This window comes from Daphnia pulicaria, chromosome 11 (genome assembly GCF_021234035.1).
Source record: "Daphnia pulicaria isolate SC F1-1A chromosome 11, SC_F0-13Bv2, whole genome shotgun sequence".
Classification (NCBI taxonomy): Eukaryota; Metazoa; Arthropoda; class Branchiopoda; order Diplostraca; family Daphniidae; genus Daphnia; species Daphnia pulicaria.
In genome coordinates, this window is record NC_060923.1 from 1,705,562 (window position 1) to 1,729,816 (window position 24,255).

A 24,255-nucleotide genomic window follows, 5' to 3' on the forward strand; every position below is an offset into this window, starting at 1 on the left:
CGTGGGAATCAAAATTTTTTTAAAGGCTTTAAAAACCTTTTTTGTCGGAGAAAATGTGTGTGTGTGTGTGTATGTTGTGCATTGGTCAAGTTTGTGGATGGAGAAAAAAAAATGGATCGTGACTTTAATTTCGTTTCACGACAGAGAGAAACAATTTGGTTAAGAAACCCCCCAGGTAAATAAACAACTTACAAAGTTTTCGTTTAAAGTGAAATTTTGAAGAAGAAAAACAAAATTGTGTGCGTGGGGAAGTTTGGTGTGACGGGAATGGCACAAAAGTGTGTGAAATTTCAACCGAAAACGACAACAGTAATAACAACGTCATGAATGCCAGGGATCGGGAATTCATTCAAGAAACCTAGTCAACAACAACAACAACAGCAACAACTCAAGAAAAACAACAAAAAAAGTATCGTCGAATCAAATGAGAGAAACTGCAAATTATTTTACGAGATTCTTGGTACTCTGAAATGATTTGGTTTTGACGAATGGGAGGGTATCATCACGACGAATCAGCACAATTTCATCAACCAATTGAAACGGGGTTACGCGAGAGAGATTTCACAACACGTTGATTGCACCACTTGCCTTTTTTCTTCGTAGCTATTTATAATTATTTATATCAAATCAAGAGAGGAAAAAAGAACGATGTGACGTGATTTTTCATGGTTATTTTGAAGTGATTAAGTTTACACAATTGCCTCCGTTCAATAAATTTACAACTTTTTTTTCTCGTCATTTGATTAAATGTATATCAAATTTTAATTTAATTTAAAACTAAAAAAAAAATTCGATTTGAAATCTTGTGCCCATTTGCATTGTCTGTTTTCCCCGATAATGACAAATTTGTTTTCCCATTCTTTTATAAGTTTGAAGGAATAAAACGATCTTGTTTGTTTTGGCAATGGATGTAACATGTTTTAACCCTTGTTCTACTTACATAACAACCTTTTTTCTTATTTCTCTTGATTTTCGATGAGGTAATTTGTAACTATACTTGGCGGGAACTAACCGCAATAAATCGATTACGTCACGTCCTCACACTGTGCCTCACATCATCTCCTTCCATCGTTGGGTGCTCGAAATTCGGGTTGTCCGGCCTCCACAGGACGGCGTGGGGACCGAATTTGTACACTAGACGACGGCCCAGCACCGGCAGAAACACTTTACTTTTGTAGTAGTACCTTGAAACAATTTAAAAATAAAATTACAAAATTTGAATTTTGTATTTATTAATTCATGTTTTATTACCTCATGGCCCTGCTGAGTTTTTCGTACGTCATTCGAGGATTGTTCTTGATGGTGCCCCACAAATTGGCCAGTTTCTCGCTCTGGACGATGCGGAAGACTCCGTCGTTGACGTCCTCCCACCTGACCATGCTGGGGCAGTACTTGGGGTCGTGCAAAAGGTCGCGGATGAATTCCCAGAGTTTGCCGTAGCCTCTGTCCTGCTTCCTCCGCCGGCTGCTGCTGCTGCTGCTCGAGCTGCTGCTACTCTTGCCCGCCGTACTGGGCCGGCCCACCCGCTTCAGCAGACCGGCCCCATTGACTGCCGAACTGTTGGCCATCATCTGGGGCGTGGCGCAATCGCTGGGCGCCGTCATCTCTTCCGGATCGGAAGAAGGCGTACTGTTGGAGTAATTCTCCGAGTAATGATCCGGCCCCATCAAGTCCACCGAATACGAATCGTAACTTTCGTGTTGTTGCTGCTGCTGCTGCTGATGGTGGTGGTGCGGGTTGTGCTGGTGGTGGTGGTGGTGGAAATTGTTCAGCTGGAGCGGATCGCTTCCGTAACCGCCAAGACTTTTGCTGCCGGCCGAATGATGTTGTTGATGGTGTTGGTGATGACTACTACTGTGATGGTGGTGATTCGCTGAACCGTTGAGGTAAATGTAAGACGAAGTAGACGACGAATCCATGGGGTTGTTGTTGCTGCTGCTGCTGCTGTACTGGTGCTGGCCGGCCCGCTCTTGGGCCGCCGTTCCGCAGTAACCGCCATTAGTTAGTCCCATACTGTTTTCCGGTTGTTGCTGGCCTCCAACAACCACCGTGCTGTTGGTAGCCACCGTGGCCGTGTAGTTATTCTGCTCCATCGACGGGGGCATCATCGACCAGCAGTCGACATTGTTGGCTGGATGGAGGAGGTGGTGATGATGGTGCACGGCCGGCGCATCTAAACACACAGCAAATCATTCAACGGGAAAAATGAGACACGTCAGACTATTTGAAAGGCTCCAATAATTCACGAAAACGCTAGCGACGACGACGACTTACTCTGCAGGCCCAAGAGATCAGTGGCGTTGCCTTCGATGATGGCCGGACTGTGTTGTTGTTGTTGCTGTTGTTGTTGTTGCTGGATTTGGATCTGATGGACGAGCTGCCTAAAGGCCTCGTAGAATTTGTGGCCATGATTGGGATACTTCAATTGGAAATCCTCTTTGTTCATTTCCAGCAGATTGGCTCCTAGAAAATGGACACATTTTTATAGTTTCGATTCTATCAAGTCCGTTTAATGTTTTTCTTACCTCTGAGGTGGCTGAAACTAGCGAAATATTCGCAAGGGATTCCCAGTTTGTTGGCGACGGTGAAAAGCCAATCGATCGTGTCGCTCTCATCCCAGTCGGCCGGCAGTTTCTTCTCCCAGGCGCCGTTGGAAAAGCTGCTGGAAACTATGCCACAAGATTCAAATCAAGTCATTATTATTACGTCTTTTAAAACACTTTCATGGTGAGAAGAGATTCGACATTTTTCAAGTGAAAAATGGGGAAAAATTTCAAAAATAGCCTAGGCCGTTCACCTCCCTTTTCCAAACCAATAAAGTCGACGTGTTGCATAATGGCGGACATGCAATACTATCAAACACACACAACATTATGGGTCGATAAAAAACAAAAAAATACAAGAAAAAACTAAGATAGTCGATAGGATTATAAAACCGTTTCTTTTTTCTTTTGGGTTCTTCCCACTTTTTTTTTTTTTGCGGCTCTCCCATCGGGGGGTGTTTAGTGTGACCGTTCGGGCACAGACAACAGCAGCAGCAGCAACAACAGTCTGCGGTCAATTACGATCATTATTACCCTATCCAAGAAGCCGTATCACAATTTACTACTGGGAGGACGACTCCTTTTTTTTTATTTAGTTTCAATGCAACGAGGCCGGCAGATGGTGCGGCACACTTGAATGAATTTTGAGCCAAACTCCCGACGGACAAAAGGCACACAAGAAATATCGAATAATTATTATCACCCCCCAATTTCTTTCTAAAAATTTTGTTAACGAGAAAAATTTGGAAAATCTAAAAAGAGATTGATTGATGCCGATCCTGCGGGACCCAACCCACCGGAAGCGTCTCATCACTCATCGGTTGGAAAACGGCAGGTGAATAAAAATGTGTGTTGATCAATGGCCGACATGAACACCGTCATTTCAATTGAGTGTAAATGAAAGAAGAATATCAAAGAAATAAAAGAAAATGGGCGACTTACAGACTGGGATGGTCTTGTGGGCGGTGGCTGAATTGTTATTCATGCTGTTGGCGGTGGTGTTGTTGTTGTTGTTGTTGCTTTGGTCGGCGCCACCACCACCACCGCCGAGCGGTAACAGGTGAACCATAAAGTCGTTGGGATGTTGTTGTTGTTGTTGTTGGAGGTGGTGGTGGTGTTGCTGATGGAGGTGGTTGCTGTGATGATGGGCGACGGATGCATCCGGCGAGACATCCACCGCCAAATGTTGTTGCTGCTGCTGTGGCTGAGCTTCGTGGTGGTTGTTGATGAGATGGTGGCCAAGATGTGGGGCCATGGAATTGTTGTTGCTGTTGTTGTTGTTGACGACGCTGACGGTGAACAGGTCGTCGCACATGGGGAAGTATTCGTCACAATCCCAACCGCCTCCGGCACCTCCGCCGATGACGAAGGAAGACGACGAGTCTGTCGATTTGTTGATGCCGCAGATCAGCCCACCCTGATGAATAAACCAACATAAAAATTGAAACAATTAATTTTTTTTTCAACTGCTCATTTATTTCATCCGCCCTCCCCCATGTAGGGCGAGAAAACGGAGTTGAAATGGGTCCGTCCCCATTCCTCACCGTATTTCACACCTTTTTTTTAAATGCAATAAAATATGGCACACTAAATGGATTCCTGGAATCAAACGGAAGAGAAAGCTTTCTCTCCCCCTGTGCAATTTATTCCGTCGTCGGTCCAGTTATTCAATTTACGAATGAGAAAAGAATAAAAACAAACTTCGGTACTGACCTCAAACGGACTGGCGGATGGCATCTTGACGGCTGGTAGAGACGCAACGTCCTCCGGATCGACCGGCCGAGCACGTCAAACTATATCAAATTACAAATAATAATAAAAATTTAAAATATCGGTTATCGGTTAGGTAAAATTCGTTCACAGAGGAAAAACCAAATTTCAATTCAGACATTTTTTGAAAGAATTTTTCGGCGGTGGATTTTCCCCGGCCATAAAAACCGTGGGGAAAAAAATTATAAACGATAATTCCACCCTTTCGTTTAAGTAAATTAAATTTGTCGGGAAACATGGGAAATGTTCAATTTCGTTAAGTTTTTTTTTTTGCGGCGGTGGCTTAAATCGAAATCCGCATACAAACCGGAAAAATAAACGATAACTAACCTCTCCCGGCAACTTTTCTTTCCCTCTCCTGTCGCAAGACCGGATAAACAACACAAACCCCCCCTGGTAATGCGCACTGCCACAAAACCCCCTTATCCCCTCCTCCCACCCAGACTCTTTTTGCATATAATCTTATCTTATCTCTATCGATGTATTTTTAATACACGTTCGACAACAACAACAATAGCAGCAAACTACCTCACTAGAGATGAACAAGCCCTACAAAAGAGACAGCCAATCATTTTCTATACTATATGACATTGTGTCACCTAGCATCGAAAATGATCCAGCTAAATTCACTTGACATTCAACACGTCACATCTCTCTGCCGCCCTTTAGCCACAATGTACAAAACTCGACATGAAATAAACCCGCCGATCCCGGTTGGGTTGCGAGAGAGAAAAACGCCGCGCACTCGATCGGCTTCCAATTTGTAATTTCTTTTTCTTTTTTCGTTATTTCTCGATATGTTGTGTACAGACACGATCGGGGTCGCATATTAAAAGCGCATCGACTCCTGGCTGCCAAAAAAGATATCCAGCCCCCAAGGGGGGAGCAGATCGGGTTCGATCTAGTTTCCGCTTAATCAACACAACGTCTCTTAACCCTAACGACGTGCCGATGCCTTGGAAATTTATAAAAAGGAATGGAGAAAGAGCAAGGGAATTATATTAAAAAGGGAGAGAGAGAGAGATCATGCGACAGCGCCATGTTTGTTTTGGTTTTCTTATTCATTTTTTTTTTTCATCGCCGGGATCGATCCCGACGAGATCTCACGAAAATCACATTTCATTAAAACGGATATCAATTGGAAATTTTAAACGATTTAAAAATACCTTGACAATTCCATGACGTCGAATTTAGAAACGCCCCTGATTCGATGTACTCAAAACGATCCCTCCTTGTGTGTTTCCCCAGTTTTCCGCCGACACGCAATTGATTTTTTATCCGATTCGAGCACGGCACAGCTGCAGAACACACACACAGTGTGTCCCCCCCCCCCCCGCACAACACCCACACACAAACAGACGTCCAGTTTTTCCTGTGTTTTATTTTTAAAAATTTCTGCGCTGTTGCTGCTGCTGCGATAAAAAACAACTCGGGTCGAGATAAGAGAAATAAAAAAAAGTTCCGAATCGGCTCGATTTTTTGGGCTTTTTTCTGTCGATTCAATCGAAACGAGGAGAGAAACAAGATGAGCGACCGATCCTTTCGACGGAGATTCACGCACTCGGCGTTTGCCAATTCTAGAAACTATTGCTTGACGTTTTCTTTTTCCTTGTTGCAGTTATGCAATCCCTTTTTTCTTTGTTAATAAAACACACACACACACACACACATGCAGTTCGTCTGCTTCTAATCGAATAATACCGACAGCTATCGGGATTTTTCTTCTTTCCTTTTTATCTGAGAAATCAAACAAACTGTCTAATCAAATCGACTCGTGTTTACGATTCAGATTCGTTAACACGGGACGACAATTTTTCGTGATTTCCAAACGTTTTTTTTTTCAACCACCAGATTTGTTTTCAATTTTCAAATCAGGTAGACCACAATTTCCCGCCACCGTTTTCCCATCAGAAATCGGAAAAGCGACGAGTTGTTTCGTTTTTTGTTTTGTTTTATAAAAACGCGCCCGTCAAAACTTTTGATGAGTGTCCGTCGCACTGTAGTTAACTCCGTCAACTGCTGCATGTGTGCGTTACACACACACACACACACACCGTGAGCGTGCTGCTGCCTGTTGCTACAATGAGACAGCGCCTCTCGGCGGTCAAAGTTTGTAACCCGACACGAGGGCCGTGCGGGGTCGTGAATTCCCTCCCGCCCATTTCTCCCTTTTTTTTTTTTCTTTTCCCGATGCCCACCAAAATGTGCTGATAATATCCAATTTCTACATTCATGTTTTTATTAAAACATCTCCCGTCCCAAGTTATTTCAGTATTTTTTTTTCTTCCACATTCGATATCCGACACTTTTATTTTTCATTTACAAATACCGGCGATTTTCTTTTTTTTAATATTCTCGACGTCTAGGCAACCGGTCGTCGTATACGCAATAAGTTCGCTAGTCCCCCGTTCATTGGTAGGTGACACGTGTACTTTAGGAGATTACGATAGTCGGTATAGAGGGGAACTCCCGCCGTTAATTATCTCTCTCAATTTTTATTTCGAGATTTGTTATCAACGACAACTTTACATCTATTACGGCGTATCGTCAAACTGGAGGAGGGGGGGGATATATGTCGTGAATTTGTTTGTCTTTATTCCTTTTCTAGAAAAAACAAATTTATTCTTCAAAAAAAATCCCCGGCTCCTAATTCGATTAACAGGCGCCCTATGAAATCGCGCGCCTACTCCGGCGGATGGATGTCATATTAAGTTCCGTATGTCGGAAGGGGGAGGGAGAAATTATTGATCGGCCCAAAACAAGTTGATCATCATCTCTTCCCCCCCTATACCTACACACACACACGAACGCTGAGACATCGGCAGACAGGAGGAGCTGACAAATCTGTTGGTGTGTGTGTGGGACGGACGGAGGGCATCCCAGTGTATACAATATCATCATAAGTCTCTCTCCTACACGAGTAAGTTGAGACCCTGTACACATAAGCCGGAAGGTTGCAGACATTCTACGACACACACACAAGAGCTAGAGAAGAGGAGGGGAGAGAGCAAAATTGGGAGTCGCATCCTAAGAGTCAATCAAAAGCTTTTCAATGCCTTGATTCTTGATCAAAACTTGGAGCCAATGAGGATCGGAAGGATTAGTGGACACAGACGACGGCATATGAAAAAAGTGTCTAATATCACAACCCCCCACACACAAGTAAATGTTAGACCTACCGGTGGGTTAAGTATCCATCAAAGTTTACCCCCACACACACAAAAGAGGAGTTTGTTTTACACTTGTTTTTCCATCCAGCGGAGTAGCAGCCATGTCTCAATATTTATTGACGCTCCCGAACCCAATGGGACACTTAAAAAAACCCAAAGAGGAGATGCACAACAACAACAACAGAGTCTCTCTCTCTCTCTCATTTCAATTTAATACTTGATCTACATATAGTCCACCGAGGGGAGCGCTCTCTAATGTTTTGGGCGGCCATGAAATGCGATCGGGCCGACCAAGGTCGACAGGTTGATCCATGGGCGACCACCACCACCACCACGTTATCAAAAAATCGAGAAAAATCTCTCTTCAGCTTCCAAGTAGCGCACAGTACCAACGTGGGCACGTGTGTAATGTAATCAAAAAAGAGCCGAAGCTAAAACAAACCCCCCCCCCCCCACCAAAATTTTCAAAAGCCTCTCTCCCTCTGCTCGCAACTTAATACTAGCCAGTATATTATTATGACCGTGCTGTAACTCCGTGATCCTCGGCCGTATTCGTTGCTAATACACATACACACACACACGGGAGCCACAGGGACAACAAGAAAAATCTCCGGCGCCCATCTCATCCGGCAGCTACTACGGCACGACCCCGGCCGCATGAAAAATGTTGTTTCGTCCACCTTCCGTCAAACCCACAAACGTCAATTCCGTCGAACGAAAAAAGGATCTCACAAACTTGTTCGCTTTTTTAAAAAAAAACGTTGGGCGATATTAAAACGAACGAGCAGCCGAGATGAGAAAGGGAGAGCCAACCTATCCGTTCGTTTTCTTGTTGATATACAACAACGTCAACCGCGCCGGATGTTGTACATCGTCAAGACGCTCTTCGTTGCCCCTTCCAACAACTAAACAAACTGATGCGATTTTGATTTAAAAGAAGAAAAAAAGATGTTGAAAGGGGCGTGAAATTTAGGCTCCCCCCTCACTACTACCACCGGTGTGCAGAGGTGAGATGGCGATGCGTTGATGTTTGACGACGACTCAATTTGAAACGTGGGCTGATCGAAGCCACTCGACAACCCGACAGAGTGTCTAAGGCAATTAGAAAGGCGACATCACAAGAAGAAGAAACATTCTCTCCGTGTGTGTTTTTCTTCTTCTTTTCCAATCGACTTTCGAGTTTGTTTAGTCGGTTCGACAGGTCGACCGTGTAGGGATCCAATCACGCAAGAGTCGCAAGGGGGGGGAGGAATAAATGATGAACGTGATTAAAAGATGAGAGAGGCTGTAGTAGGCTATCATTAGACGTCGGTTTTCCAAACTCTAAATAGATCTGAAATGCAAACAACTTTTTCTTCTTCTTTCGTAATAACAAGCCGATAGACGTCAGTCCCCCATCAAAAGTGGAGTTGGTTGCACAAGTGGTGGGGAGGCCGTATCATCCAATCGGGATGCCCATTGATGTTCAATCAGGTGAATTGTGTCTTCTTCTTCTTCTTCTCGACGCGATTACAACACACACACACAAACACATACGAGAAAAGAAACAAACAACGTTCTCTCCACCAAGTCGTAATCAAATCAAATCATTTCAATTTCTCTCCTGTATCTTCCACGAACAAATGTTTTCAACTGCGGATGGATTGAATGAATACTAACAGACAATCTGGGTTGTTTTGGGTAGGACATTTAACAAGCTCTTAAATGATCCATTCGGCGGCGGTTCGTTTAATAAAAACAAGAAACAAAACCAAACAAAAGATGCACACAAGATGCTATCAAAACCAAACAAGAGTCTCTCTCTCTCTGCCCATAAGACTCTGCGGGTGGTGAGGTGGTCTCGAAAGGGATGCGGACGGGGGGGATTAATTTGAATAATTGGCCGTAGCATTCCTCTTTTTGGCCGTGTGTTAACAGTGCCATCCTTTGGCTATTATAGATTGCCAATCAGCTTAGACTAGACTCTCTCTCTCTCCTATTTAGTTGGCGGGATTTTTTTCGCTTTGATTATTTGATTAAGTTGCCCAACAAGGAGGAGGATTACGTATAGTTCTGACGTCATCCTAGGCGCCCCATTACAAAAGGTGTGCGTACACTATGGGCCATCGCCCAAAAAAGGGGGGCAAGCAGCTCGACGGATCCAACAAATATAAATGATCAAAGAATATGTGACCCCAATTTGTTCAACTGCAACAGGCAAGACGGCCCAGTTAACGGCCGAAATTAATTCGCAGGGGGCCGGTACGGGGCGGTTTGGTGGAGGGCGTCGTCTCGGGCGGGGACTTGTCAACAGATAAATTAACGAATTTCAAACGATTAAAATCAAAAATGAAATCCTCTGATGAATTTCGTGAACGAAGGCGAGACTGACACCATCACGAGATTCCCGGCCGCATACGCCGGCCAATCTTCTCTCTCCCGCGTGAAGCGCAAAGTTGTCCGATGGGGACCCGACAACGTGCCGTCGAATGCATCTGCCGTGAATTATCTCTCATGTGATGAGACATGCTGCAGACTACCACTAACCACCTGTACAGAGAGATGGATAGATGAATGTGTCTAAAATTGACTCTCGATAACCTCAAAATACTCCGTTCAAAGAAATAATAGCTTCTTTCCCGCACACAAAAAAGAAACAAACGAATGCGAAAATTATTCATTTAATCCCGAAACTGAACGATGCAAAGTTTATTGACTTGGCCGTTGAACAAACTTGTTGTTCTTTTTTTTTGAATGAACGAGTATAAAACAATTGCCCATGGATGTTCTGATTGACTCGGACGTGTGGCTATTTCAAAAAACGGTTCGATTTACCTATCACGCGCGCTCACGCGGGCTATTTTCGTCCGGCGAATTCACCAAAGGTTTTATCTATACCCAGTCGGATTTTAATTTTTATTATTTACTGATCAGGTGGTCAGGTCGACGAGTCTGTTTCACGCGTACTCAAAAACAAACGAAATAACAATTTCGATGGGGAAAAATTTGGTGGTATTTTGATCAAAAACAAATTAATAATTATTTTTTTTTTGAATTTCAGAGTAGAAAAAGTGTCGTACGGTTCGTTCCCAGCCGTATCAGACAATTATACCGCAAAAAAGAAGAGAAAAAACAGAGCTGCTACCCTCTTAAGAGATAAGGTAGCAAGTCTTCTGCTTGTTTTTTTTTTTACGACCGTGATTACACAGGTAGACGCAGAAAGCGCATGCTGTAACACGGTGAGTGTTAGTAACCAGTGGACACGCCGTGTTCGGCCGGCCATATGGTTCCGATATTCATTTCCCATAAAGTTCTTTTTCTTTTTAGGAATATTTGGGAAAAAGAAAAAAAAAAAAGAAAATTACAATTTTGTGTCGGCTAACCGAGAAACAAACACCTTCCCACCTCCGCAAGAAAATGTCGGTAGGACATTCAACTTTTTTTTTCTTTCTCAAAAAAATGCCGCCTAATAATTAAATGCAAATATAAATTTGTCCAATAGACTTACGCAATTACAAGATGTGTCGAGTTGCGGGGAATTGGCGGACGTGATTCACACTGGTCAACTGAAAAAATGTTTCGAACTCACTTTGCGATTTTTGTCCACCCACTTTTTTGAATTTTTGACGTCGAAACAAAGCGGAGCGGGAATTTCAAACTTCCAATTTTTTCAAAGCAAATTAAAATGATGACAAATAAAAAGAGATGGAAAGAATTTAAAAAAAAAAACAAGAAAGAGAAAAGTCAAACGTGACCAGTCGTCGTACAAGTTTCAAAGTCGACTGTCTCCACCATGATCAAGGTGAAGAAACCTCATATACCTATACACACACACTATCCACGGTTGCTTGTGCTACCCGCCCGTTGCCTCCCACTATATTCCCCCCCGCAGTTTCTACCTGAGTTGCTGCCCGACACACACACACACACCGACCGCTTGGAGGCGGAGTTTCGAGACACGCACTACTACTACTACTACTACATCGAGAGCTCTACTAATGGAACTTCTTTCTGTCTACAGCTGGGCCCAAATCATTTCTGCCAGTAAGAAAATTACAAATAAAAAAAGAATCTATACCGGTGGGGTGGAGGAAGGTGTGTGTTTGGGGGGGGGGCTGTGCAATATTTAATACAGTACACATAACAAAGCTATTTTGGTCGTTTGTTTTACAAGAGCACACGTGTAATCCAACTCTCCCGTCTTTGATTGCGTAGGTTGTTGAAAACCAACACAGTCCAACTCATTAACTGCTGATGAATTCTATTCCTTATTTCTTTATGAACTAAATATTTCTTGTTTCCAAAAAATTGTGGAATTTATTTCCCATTCAATCGATTCCGTATTGGGTGAATCACATTTTTTAAAAATATGAATTTCATTTCAGATTTTTTTTCCGACGGAATTCCGGTACGCGACTCTCGGAAATCCGATTGGAAAAGTCGTAATTGATTTCTCATTTCTGCCTGTAATTAAAACGAAAATAGCCGAATAATAAGTCCGTCCGTCTAGAAAGACTTCGAGTGAATCACCGACGGACAACAAATCCCTAGCTCTTTCCATCGACAATTTATGTCACAAACATTTCTCATTGTTACGGCACAAGTTGGTGTGGACTCTGCCCATCTTTTTTTTTTTTTTTTTGGATGCGAGTGTGTTGCACAAGTGTCCAGTTGCCATTGCACCTGTTACACTTTTTTCGGGGTTTTGTTTCGACTCCCCTCCCGATTTGTTGCGGGACTATTTTCAAAAATAAAAATTGTCGGCGGGGGAGGTTGGATCCGTCTGCCGACACACACACAGTGTGTTTATAATCTCCGTTTAACCGTGCACGCACGCACGCGACCGCCCTTAAATATGAGACGCGCGTGTGAAATGAGTTCGCCGGCGTTTGAACTTGGTGAAATAATTTTTTTGGTTTTTTTGGGGGGTTTTTCAATTCAAATAAAACCACATTACAACAACGACAGGGGTGTGTGTGTGTGTGTGTGGGGTGTGAGGGGGTATGTTCAGAGTCGAATGCCCGGACTGGCCAGTGAGCAATAATCAAGTTTAATGGCAGTGATTACCCACTCTCTCACGCTCGGCAGAGAAAAAATTCTTTTCAAAAGATTCACAGGTGGATGTGGGGGGGTTTGTGACAAAATATGGTCTCCCGTTGTCCGTGGCAGTGGTGGTTATGGCTATTCTTTTTATTATCGAGCGATTAACAATCATAATAACACAGTCGACTTGGCTATCACGGCAATAAGTGGCTGCTTCTTCTGCGGAGATTGGACGCCAAAACTCCCAATATTATCATCTCGGAATAAGAGATAAGACGGACTGAGAAAACATCGCACCAGATACTCAAACACCTTAGAGCTCTGACTTTTTGTCTCAAGTTACATAATTCGATTTGGTTTGTTTTTTAAAGCCTCACACATTTCTGTTTGTTTAATTTCAGCCATTTTCTTATTTTTATTACTGCCTTTTAAATTTAAACTGGATCAATTTTTTGGTTGTTGTTGTTTTGGTCAACAACAAAATTTGAACAGGAAAAATTTGCCGGGAATAAAAAATATTAAACAAACGGTTCACTGGTTAATAAAATCAATTCCACCGAGTTGACTCTTTCCCTTTTAAAGTTTTAATGTGTGATTTTGTCTTTATGAAAACGAAAAAAAGTGGTCTTTGGTTGGACGGTTTACACAAGTTTTGGCCGTTTACCAACTGGTCCTGAGCACCAAGTTGTTTCGCGGGAAAAAACCCAAACTTCTAATAATAAAAATATCAAAACGATATCGAATCATTATTGGCATTTTTACTTGTTATCTAGGGAGGAAAAAACTGGTACGTGTGTGTACATAAGGGAGCCACACCAGCGTTATATCGTTCGGTTTTTTGTTTGTTTGTGTGGTCTCCTTTACCTTCTGTCGTCTTTCGGTTTTTCGTTTCTTCTTCCACTCGGCAGCAACGGCGCGAAATTGGAATAAGTCGTAAAGACAAATCAGAAAAGCCGCAAAATAATAATAACACGTAAGAAGAACAAGAATCCGAGAGTGTAGCCGAGGGAAACAACCAGGCAGAAGATGGCAAAGTAACGGCGTGACTGAGAAATTTGCACGACATTTTCCAAAAGACAAAAAAGCGACAAAATCTCGCGAGAAAAAAAATCAAATAATAAAATCAAATCTAGAGCAATAAACATATTTTCCCACTTTTTTTTTCTCAATTAGAAAGACTAGTGAACTCGACACGTGTTTCACCGAAAATCCAATTCAGACAATAAAAAATAAAGCAATTCGAGAATCAAATCAAAAGAAATTAAATGTTATGTGTTTAATTCCCCCCCCCCCCCCAAAAAAAAACACCGTCAGTCGCGAGTCTTGTTTGTAAATCAAAAACCATTTGTCAACCAAGTGTGCCGTAAAGTAATTGATAACAAGAGAAGGAGAACTATGACCATCCGCCACCAGGCACTGTGGGGGGTGTACCAGGACCTTTTCACCCGCGCTGCATTCAAATTTGAAAAAAAAAAAACAAGTCCGACTGTGACCACTGGCTAAATACCCAGCAGCCTTTGCGTTTTCTCTTTCATTTCTCATCGTAAACATGTCCACCCTTTCACGTTTTTCTAGACATGATTTGCTCAACTTACAATTTTCGAAAAGCAGAAAACAAACATTTAAAGTCCAACGACCGGCATCAAAATGGATTTCTCAAAATTCGTTGGCTAAAATGGCAGAGTGGGAGTAGATTAATCTACCTTTTTAATAAAAGGCTTGAAAATTTAAATTTTTAAAATCTATAATCGACGGGAAATTCAATCAAGCCTTCTGAAACGGGGGCGGGATAATTATGAAAGTGAAGAAAAGATTAGACTATCAAACTTGATCCAATAACAATTTCTTCACAATCTATTCCTTAATTTTCTATTCCATCATCTATTCCAGACATCAGAGATTCGCTTGAAAATGGCACTAAGCGGCTAACGATGGCGGAACCTTCACTTTAACCAAACGTGTCGGAGGTTGTTGACTTTTATTTTCGTTTCAAAAGAGAAAAGCCAGTTGACATGGCAAAGAATTTGTCTCTCTCTCTCTCTCTCTCTCAAAAAGAATAAAGCTAATGAAATATATTACGTACGCGGAGAAACTGCTCTTTTCTCTTGTGCAGCTTTTTATATTTTTGGAGTCGTCCCGCGAGTAAAAAAAAACGGGTGACGTTTTGATCCAATTACTCACGCCCGGCTGGGTTTTCTCGCCCGTGCCAGCCATCACTTGCACTCATACAAACACAACACCACCACCTTGGCCATCCCAAATGAATGGACGCGTGTCCCGACCGTCTCGTTTACACGTCCAATAAAACTCAAGCAGAACTCTTCAAGCGAACTTTTTTTTTTCAAATTCAATGGGGCGCGAAAATTTAAAAAAAAAAACCCAAAAAAATGTTAAAAAATAAACTTAACGACCATCTTATGAAACGTTTTTCTTCAAATTTAAAGCAACATGTTTTAAAATAAAAAAAGATACAGGACTGAACCGGATCGAATAAAATATACATCACGCAACAGGTTTTCTTTTCTTTTTCTTTCTCTTTTCGTTTCACGGGTTCAAATAAGATTTCAACCAAAAATAACGATGACTGATCACTTCCGGATGCTGTGTGTGGGTCTAATAAGTCTCTCACAGCCTCCCCCCCCCTCTCCTGTCCAGGTCATAATATAGGAGGGATAGAGTATCATATCGAATCAATATGCTACACGACATGACAGTCTCTTTTTTTTTCTCTTTTTTCGTGTTCGGGGAATTGATTTCCCCTGAGCTTCGGTTCGGCAATCGAGCGCAGGGCGGTCGACTAAGAGAGATAATGAGCTTCCGAGTCACCGGTGAAAATTTACATGTATGCAAATTTGGCTGGCTTTTCTTGAATACCAAGTCGAGGAGGTCACGTCTGCCCACCTCCTCCACCACCACCACCACCACGTTTGATGCAAATCAAAATCAGGCCCCCTCATTAGCCACGCTCTCTCTCTCCCAATTCTCCGATATCGTTGACATTTCTCAATATTCCAGCGTCTAGTTAATAATCAAGTTAAGATTCGAGCAAACAAAACGGGAAGAAAATAGGGTCACTCGAATAATAAAACCGTAACCGAATTTCCCACTCGAACGATAATCACCCCCCAAACAGAACGGAGAATAAATTTGATTTTTCCCCAAATCTATTCGGAATAATCAATGAAACTAACAACGAGCCTATTGCGTATCAATGGGGGGGTTTTCTACGCACCGGGGCGGGGTGGGAAACCATCCACAACAACAACAACAACAACAACCCAAGAAAGAAAGAAAAATCTCGACCAACCAATCGCGGCAGGAGCCCCCAATGCTAATTGGTTTTGGCTTTTCCGATTGCGTGAAAGAGTAGCAGCTCCTCAACTATAGCCCTTAACGTCCATCATCAGATATGATATAAGACGAGACGACTGGGCGATGAGTGGAGAGAGAGATGACCACCGAGCGGTGCATGGATAGATTCCTGCTGCGAGAGAGCAGATGCAAATGAGTTGCTGCTGCTGCTAGGCAAGTCCAGCAGAAGTGTGGGAAAGTCACTACCTGTTGATCCTCAAGAGCCCCACTACTGGGCACGGAGAGAGAGGGCGCCCCTTTTTGTTTTGGGAAGAAGAAGAAAAAAGATTCATCGGGAATGAACAAGAGAAAAATATTGTCAGCTCATCACAAGAGACCAGACTCTTTTGTGTGTGTGGCTCCAGCAACTTTTGAAAAAATTTGTGCAAAGATATGAATGGCGCGCCGCTGCCGCCAGGTATAACGACACGCACGTTCCTCTTGTGTTGTTCATCAGGAGGTGGTCCCCCCCCCCTCCCATGTGTGTGTGATGGCGACGTCAAAACACTCACGTGACTTTCTGGGACCGGATGTTCGCTTCTCTTAACTCGACTCTCCTTTTCTCAAATTTTTATTCCCAAGTTGATGGAAGGTTTTTATTCAACAACAAATTTTTAAAAAATTTGAAAAAAAAAAGTGGCGGGTTATTTTTTGAAAAATTCAATAATGAAATTAAGTAAAGTGATTCGAGAAGAAAATGAATAATGATAATAAGTTGAGGTTCGCGTGATGGTGTCGAGATGACGATAAATACCCCCCTGATGGACCCCTCGTCACTGAGATGGGGGCTAGGGGGTTTTGGGTAGTATTGGCTGTCACATGTCTGATGGCACAAGAGACGGTGGTGGTGGTGGTGATGGGCTACCAGCGATAAAGTCTCAACATTTCATTTGGAAGGAAGGAAAAGGCTTCTGTTTGTTTTTCTATCTCCCCCCACTCCTTGAAAAGTTGCTCAATCTCATCCAAGAAAAGAAAAGAAAAAGTCTCGCAGAGTATCGATTCGATAATCATCGCCTTGAAGAGAAACAACAAGGTGATGTTGACAGGTCTTCCATCGTCGTCGTGATGCCCCCTTGTCTTATTATTCAATATTGTCTCGGAAAAGAAAAAGTCTCGACCCCCAGCACCCAACCCCCCATCGGATAATAACAACAAAATATGAAAGAAGAAAGGCAACAGCAGACTCTTTCTCTCTCTCTCTCTCACCAGTCTAATGGACCATATACATATGCTCTTAAGTCCCTTTTTTTTCTTTTGGATAGGAGGATGATGGGGGTCGCACGGATCATGATAACAGCCAAACTTTTCCACCACAAAAAAAAAAGAAAAAAAGAAAAGAAAAAAGATGCACCAAGATCCGGGGCGCGCGGGATTTTTTTTTTAAGGATGCCGCTCATTAAAAAATATTTTTTCACGTCCGTCCGTCCATCCAACCGACCGTTCGTTCGTTTTGTATTTTTCGAATCTCATCTCATTCGTGTGTGTGTGGATATAGAGGGGGCATAAGAAGAAGAAGAGCGTTCTATACTTTCAACTCATTAAATTGTGATGTTGTTGTTGTTGTTGTTGTAGTCTACTGCTGCGTTTATTTCACTCTCTTTCAGTGTGTGTCGTTCGGCCCCAACAGCAGAGAGAAGAAAAGAAAAGTTGAAGAAGATGATGATGGGCCGGTTTGGTGGAGGCTTCGTTAATATGCTAACTACGTCGTAGCCTGGCGGGTTTCGGCAACCGTAAATCATCGGCCACCAAATGAGGCAAAAAATGTTCCACCAAACTTGGCTGTTTTCGCCGCCACATCTAGGCTACATCCCAGCCCGTCGTCGTCATCTTCTTCATCAAACACAAGAGAGAAAAACCGCACGCAACAAGCTATTAAAAAAAGGCAAGAAGAAGAAGAAACAACAACGAGAGAAACAAGAAGTGAAAAGAGGCCATTTCATTTCTATATCAAAAGGCAAAAAGGAGATGATCCCCCCTCCGCCATATCAACAAGTTCTCTCCTTTATTCTCGACTGTGTAATTTATTCGCCGTCGTCAATGAGTTTCGCTGGTAGATAGGACCCCGTTTTCAAATTAAAAAGGACCGGCCATCAAAAAATGAGTCAAAAGGAATGTCTCGGACTCTCTGCAATTATTTCAACGGTGACAGAAGAGAAATCATATTCACAACGGGGAAAATAGAAAAACAAAGTGGATGAGTCAGGTGGTAGGGGGGGTTGTCGAGAGCCCCAAACGGACAACACACAGCCTCGACTAAATATAATAAATGGCTTTGTAATGTGGCGAAATTCCATCCGACGTGTATCTCTCTCTCCCAAAGAGATTTAATCATTTGATAAGCAAATAAGAACGAAACGAATATAGGCTCCCCTCCGATCTGAAATAAGTTTAAACCGGTTCACAGTCAACCTCATCAACATTCAAAAAAAAATGTATGTTTTGTTTTGTGTGTGTCGACATCATCGACAGACGCCAAAAAATCGAGAAAACAAAACAAAACCCCAAAAAACATTCCGATCGTTGTGTGGATATCCGGCGCGGGCGAGCCGAACACTCTAAAGGCATTTCCACATCATTTAAACTAATGAGACTCTCTCTCTCTCTCTCTCTAGTCGAGATTTGAATAATAATGAGCACAACAAAACTTCCTCTAGATACACACACACACACACACACATATGAAATAATAAAAGAGAAAAAAGACCTTATCGAGAGGGAGGCATATGGATTTGTGTTTGTTTTTTCGTTAGTAATAAGAGGTTAAATGCTGTATCAAGGAGACCCGGTATCCATGATAACGTGAATAATTTTTTTTAAGGACAATACGCTTTTTGGGGGGGGGGAGGGGAGTCGAACGTGACTAGAGTGGGTAATCGAGAAAATGTGATGTAAATGAATTGAATTCAAATGTCGATTTGAATTTCGTATCTCAATTTTTTTAAGTTGAAAAAGTTGTCCGAATGCGCCCCCGACAATAAAATGAAAAAAGCTCATGGCTGACTCGTTGGCCTGATTGCCTTTTATTATATTTGCGCACCTGGAATTTTCTTTTGTTGTTGTTGTTGTGTTGTTGTTGCTGATAAGGTGACACGAGCTACAACACACCACCACTTCATTTAATATGTATAACAGCAGCTACCATTTCGGGTTTTCCTTGTGCACCTAATCTACAAAACCTTTTTTTCTTTTTTTCTTCTATTCTGAAATAAAATCATAATAATAAGAATTCTCTACTTCACTGGAGACCTACCACTAGACGTTTGCCGAAGAAAAAAAAATGAACGCCAAATCATTTTGCATAAATATCCCATTGTCAAATCGATCGTTAAATTATGACATCATTAAATTCGGTTGCGAGTTGGGTGGGTGGAGACCCAATGAACTTTCACGTGGGAAAAAGTGGCGCCAACTTTGATTCTCTCTTTTCAAAGAAATTACGATTAAAGCCCCAAACAGTTACGAAATCTCATTTGTTAAAACAAAAAATAATAATAATAATAATTTTTCGATCAAGAACTGAGATTTCGTCAAGTCTCTCGGAGCTCGTTAGTCAAAACAGTCCAACTGCCCACCTGTAAATTATAATAACGACGCAGTTGAATGGGCCTGCAGGGCGCCATTTTGTTAGCCAACTACGGTAGAGCACCTTACAAAAAAAAAGGAGGTGGATGAACGTCGAATTGGTTTCAGGAAAAAATAAAATAAAATATCTAAAAGAATTGTCCTTTTTCTTCTTCTTCTGATTCTTTTGGAAAATATATAAATAAAAAGACGGAATGGCCGGGAACGATCCGTCATGTAATATAACCCGAGACGCTGATCGGTCAGTCTGGAGGACGACGACGCTGATTGAAGACGAGAGAGAGACACGTCCAATGTACTACCCGGGCAAACGGGAAGGAGAATCAAACAAGGTGATGACGGAAAAGAAAAATTAGCGCGTTCAGTCTGGCGATTCAATTGCGATGCGTGAATTCTCTACCGAGGCAGACTACACCGAGTTCATCACCTGTTGTTTATGACATGTTGTTCTTTGTCACCTCCTGGTGCTGTATAATACAGCTCGGTGGCACTTAACGGGACGACGGGTGTAGCTGCCGCAAGAGAGAGAGAGAGGTGCCGAGCATATACGGGAAATGGGAAACCCAGCGAGTGCGGTCACAAGAGAACTCGGCTGTCCATCCCTTGCCACTTCGTTCCGTCACGCCGGCTTGAGCTTCCAGTATATGGCTGGACACAAGGAGCTATGTAGGAACCCCCCCCCCCCCCACCATTCCTGTATATACGCAAGCCCTAAACTCAGTCAGCCAAAACCTTCATCCCTCTTTAGGTTTTTCTATATTTTCTTCTTTATGGTCGGCCACTGAATGTTAAGTGGTTTGTACGAGTCGCTAAAAGAAGGTATAAAGAAATAACTACAACCCCCCCAAATTCGAAAAGAAGAAGAAAAAAAATCCACATCATTTTCTAGCTTACAAGTGTCAGAGCGATCGGCACTTGTTTCGCAATGTTTCGGAAGACGGAGCACAGCAACATTTCAACGACGCCATCGAGCGTCGCCGCACACGACCAATTACACACCAGCAGACAACTCAATTAAACGTCGACCAGTCGCGGCAACAACTCGTCAAAGAACCGAGTTTAACCATTGAAACGGTTCGATTCGTTTTTTTTTTTGAATTTGGCGCGCCAATTTCAAAAAAATTTAATTCCGTTTCTTTTTTCGAGTTGAAGAAACGAGACCGAATTTTTTTTGTTTTTTGTCTGCGGCTATGACAAGCTGATCGAAACTATAAAATAAGTGAAATAATTATTTTAAAAGAACACACACGGTCGTGGTGAGTTGGACTGTGGGTTGTTAAGCATAATCATGTATATCCACCATGTAATATAGTTTCTTGTGCTTTTTTTTATTTGTGTGTGTGCAAGACGGACGGTTTTTGGACCCAGACGGAATGCCCGGGCCGTACAGTTGGAACAAGACAATAAAAGCAAAGGGTCCGCACACGGCAATAAAATGAAACCAGTGGGGATCTTAATGAACCGACGACCGTGCCCGTTAAAATTAGCCGAAAAAACTAAAAAAAATCAACAAATTAAAAAAACAAAAAGACCTGAATTTTTTTTCTGACTTTAAATTAAAGATCTGGCAGAAATGCCAATGACATAAATTTTAATCACACAAGTCTTTTTATAATAAGCCTAACTCTTTTTCTGCGCAAAATAACGAATTTGAATTCTTTTAGGTAACAAAAGAAAAAGGTCGATTTTTATGGCTGTGAGCCTCTTTCTAGTCTGGGATGAGTGGGTGGTTTGTAAGTGGTGGTGGTGGTTCTGCTCCAGTGGTGATGATGATGACCGACTGCGGTAACTTCTCCTAGACTCGATGCCCCCCACAAAAGAAAAGAAAAAAAAGAGAACCTAGAAAATACTTAAAGGTATTCCATGTTGCCGTGACTGACCAGCAAAGTCATCATCATCATAAAAATACAACCCAGGCAACAACAACACCCCCCGAAACGTCAATACCCCCCCCTACTAGTCGATTTGTCTGTCTGTCTTCGACGGCCTTATTTTTCTTATTGTGTATGTCTCCATTAATGGTTATAGTCCAACCGGAAGATGTCTTTAAACAACAACCTGGGAGAGAGAGAGAGTCTAAAAAGTAGAAATGTCATAATAGAGGCCTAGACGATTCTATTTGTCGTTACGCTCGTTTGATTGCGGATGATGTGATCAAAGATTTCTCACGGCTCAAAAGAGACACCCACCACCACCACCGGAACTGGATAGAAAGAGAGAGTTCCGGCGTCGATCGAAATTCAAGACGGCAATTAAATCAAATTCGATTGATGTAAACTTTAACAAGAGTTATTTCGTGGACCTGTTGAACCCGAAAAAGAAATACGGGATAACTAGTTCGAACCCCATCCGGCCCACATTTCTGGGTTGAATTCCGACAGGCCTCGAGGACGAATTCCACATAGACAAACACACACACACACACACACACACACCCATTGTGATTGCATTAGAGATAGCGCAGTGGGCAATTGTGGCCAGGTCAAGCATGCTTGCCTTTCGCTGTGGACTTTTGTGTTAATGACTTATTTGTTTGTACCATCCTGCCACTGTACACACACACACACACACACACAAGGAAAGAAAATAAAACCCAAAAGATATGTAGGAATTTGGCACTTACTACTGGTTGTGAACAGGAGGCACACGGTATCATTATTTGACAAAGGGACCCACACGTGGTCCGTCCGAAACCTTCCAACACATGTCGTCGACGAATAATTAACCATGATGATGCCATGAGACATTCCTCACATTCTTCTTTCTTCTACGTGATCATGAGATTATTATTATTAAGTTTAGTCAATTCTTATTTACGTGTAGGGTGAATAAAATATTTAATTACCTTCGGAATAGTTTTCAAGTCGACCAGCGAAACATGACGTCTACACACCAGGATTGGGACATTTTTATCGTCTGCTAAGAATTTTTCGTAACAATTCGCCATAAAAACGGAAAGGGATTCCGATATAAATCATTTCACACATAATTACCAGCAAAATACATAATCGTTTTTATTTTTCTGAAAGGACCTTTTCCTTTTTTCCAGAGAAAACATTAAAAAACCTCCAGTCAACTGAGAAATTCCTGAAAAACGAAAAAACACGATCATTAAAAAGAAAACATAGATGCCAGTTTACATAATAATAACTATCCACACACACTCATTTTCTATTGAGATGTTTTGTATATTGTTTCTTGTTGATGAGAAAAAAAAAGAGTTAATAATTATCATTATTATGTTTCTAATAAGAAAACAGAAAAGACACAGAGCCGAAATTATTCAAAGGGACAATGAACTTGGCATTGTGAATTGTGATGGCGTGTCCGTAATAATGACTTGATTAGGTTTCGCATGGTTGTCGTTATTACACGCGTCTATAGTGCACCACACACTCGGGTGTGTTACACTGCCGATAAGAAGAAGGCTGTGAACCGGTGACGACAATGTTCCCGACCGAAGAATAAAGTTTGTGAACGCGCGGGACATCAGCAGCGGATGGTTACTGTATAGTACACGGGACCATCTGGTGTGGATGATGTTCTCTCAACACTCGCGTCCGTCCGGTTTGTTATATTGTTATTACGGTCGCCCACTATGGTCACCGTTCAGTTCAATTAAAACAACACACGAATCGAATGAACCTTTTTTTTTGTTCGGTGTGGATCACGCCAGCTGGTCTGCATTTTATCGTCGAGTCCAAATGAAAGAATCGAAAGTTTAGTCTTTCCTTTCGGAAATTAATATAACATAAGAAGAAACAATACTAGAAAAAAGAGACAAATAAACGTGTGATATTTGTTCTACATAAAAGGACGCGCATCTTTTTTTGTTGGTCGTTCAGTTGTTGTTCCTTTAAATTTTATATTTGATTGCGCGGTCGACGATCTTTTCCGTTTAATTGTCGGGCATCTCTGTTCACACATACCCTGGTCTTTTTAATTATCGAATGTATCGGTTCTATTGATGGGAAGAGGAGCGACCAGCAAAAAACGCAGAAAATTGGCGTTATACCTGGTCGAGTAGCTATGCCACACCTATACACAAGTATATCGTTGTTATATAAGCACGATATGGAAACTCCGTGTATGAATACAGCACTAACATTGAACAAGGGCACTGTACAGTTGCCAGCGTGTGTACGGAACCGTCTACCACGGGCGTGGTAGGCTGATAGCTAGGATCTATATAATTTTCCAATTAACAATTTTAACACTGTGCATTGTATCGGCTTTTCGTTCCATTGTGTGAATTATAGAATCTTGAGGTTGAGATTTTTTGTTTCTTCTCATTGCTGCAATTTACTTCCTCTTGTTACATTTTCATGGGTGGGTGTGGTGTTTAAGTACATTGTTAAAAGTTCTCTGCCTTTTATCATAGTTGACGCCGCAGTTCGCTGTGAAAATTCCACCCAATCCGTTGGGATGTCGTTCAACATCTGTTAGCCAATAATAGGGGTAAACAATCGTGTAATACACAGGTTTGTGCTGTGTGTGAGAGAATGGAATTTTGCTTTTCCTAGTCTGGTTGGTTAAAAATTTAAGTGGAAAGTAACGACCTGTCCCTGCCTAGACTTAAATCGCACACGTCGTTTAGTGCTGCCGGATATTACATTACTATATACCGATCAAAAATTCGTTAGTTTGGATTTTTGGTTTAAAAAAAGTTGTAAAAGATTCAAGGAGAAAGTCGAATTGAAAATGAATCACACACGATGGGCTCCTCCTCTTTTGCATATCAAATAGATACTACTACACCGCCCAGGATGAAGAAAATAAAAAATTCAATTCAGCCGGGGATGATCATCAGTTTTGTT

The 24,255-nt window shown here is 42.0% G+C and overlaps 1 protein-coding gene across 3 annotated transcripts; it reads right to left on the minus strand.

The window, feature by feature from the left end:
* Positions 1–207: 207 nt before the first annotated feature.
* On the minus strand, positions 208–23,497 carry LOC124315199 (transcription factor mef2A-like). 3 transcript variants are annotated; one of them, XM_046780706.1, is made up of 8 exons: positions 22,284–23,497; positions 22,062–22,205; positions 4,257–4,336; positions 3,486–3,960; positions 2,526–2,669; positions 2,275–2,463; positions 1,252–2,173; positions 208–1,184 (listed from the first exon to the last, which is right to left on the minus strand). In XM_046780706.1, the coding sequence occupies exons 3-8, from the start codon at positions 4,278–4,280 to the stop codon at positions 1,031–1,033; spliced, it is 1,908 nt and encodes a 635-aa protein (XP_046636662.1). In that variant the 5' UTR covers positions 4,281–4,336; positions 22,062–22,205; positions 22,284–23,497; the 3' UTR covers positions 208–1,030. The 3 variants fall into 3 exon arrangements, with proteins under 3 accessions (XP_046636662.1, XP_046636664.1, XP_046636663.1); XM_046780708.1 differs by lacking the exons at positions 22,062–22,205; positions 22,284–23,497 and adding an exon at positions 10,971–11,232; XM_046780707.1 differs by lacking the exons at positions 22,062–22,205; positions 22,284–23,497 and adding an exon at positions 5,480–6,750.
* Between the last annotated feature and the right edge of the window lie 758 nt (positions 23,498–24,255).

Excerpts from the sequence above, each read along its gene's own strand:
- LOC124315199 (XM_046780706.1), bottom strand. The coding sequence starts at position 4,280 with ATGCCATCCGCCAGTCCGTTTGAG. Across the intron at positions 2,670-3,485 it reads CCACAAGACCATCCCAGTCT|TTTCCAGCAGCTTTTCCAAC; the intron begins GTAAGTCGCCCA and ends CTTGTGGCATAG. Across the intron at positions 2,174-2,274 it reads TGATCTCTTGGGCCTGCAGA|ATGCGCCGGCCGTGCACCAT; the intron begins GTAAGTCGTCGT and ends CTGTGTGTTTAG.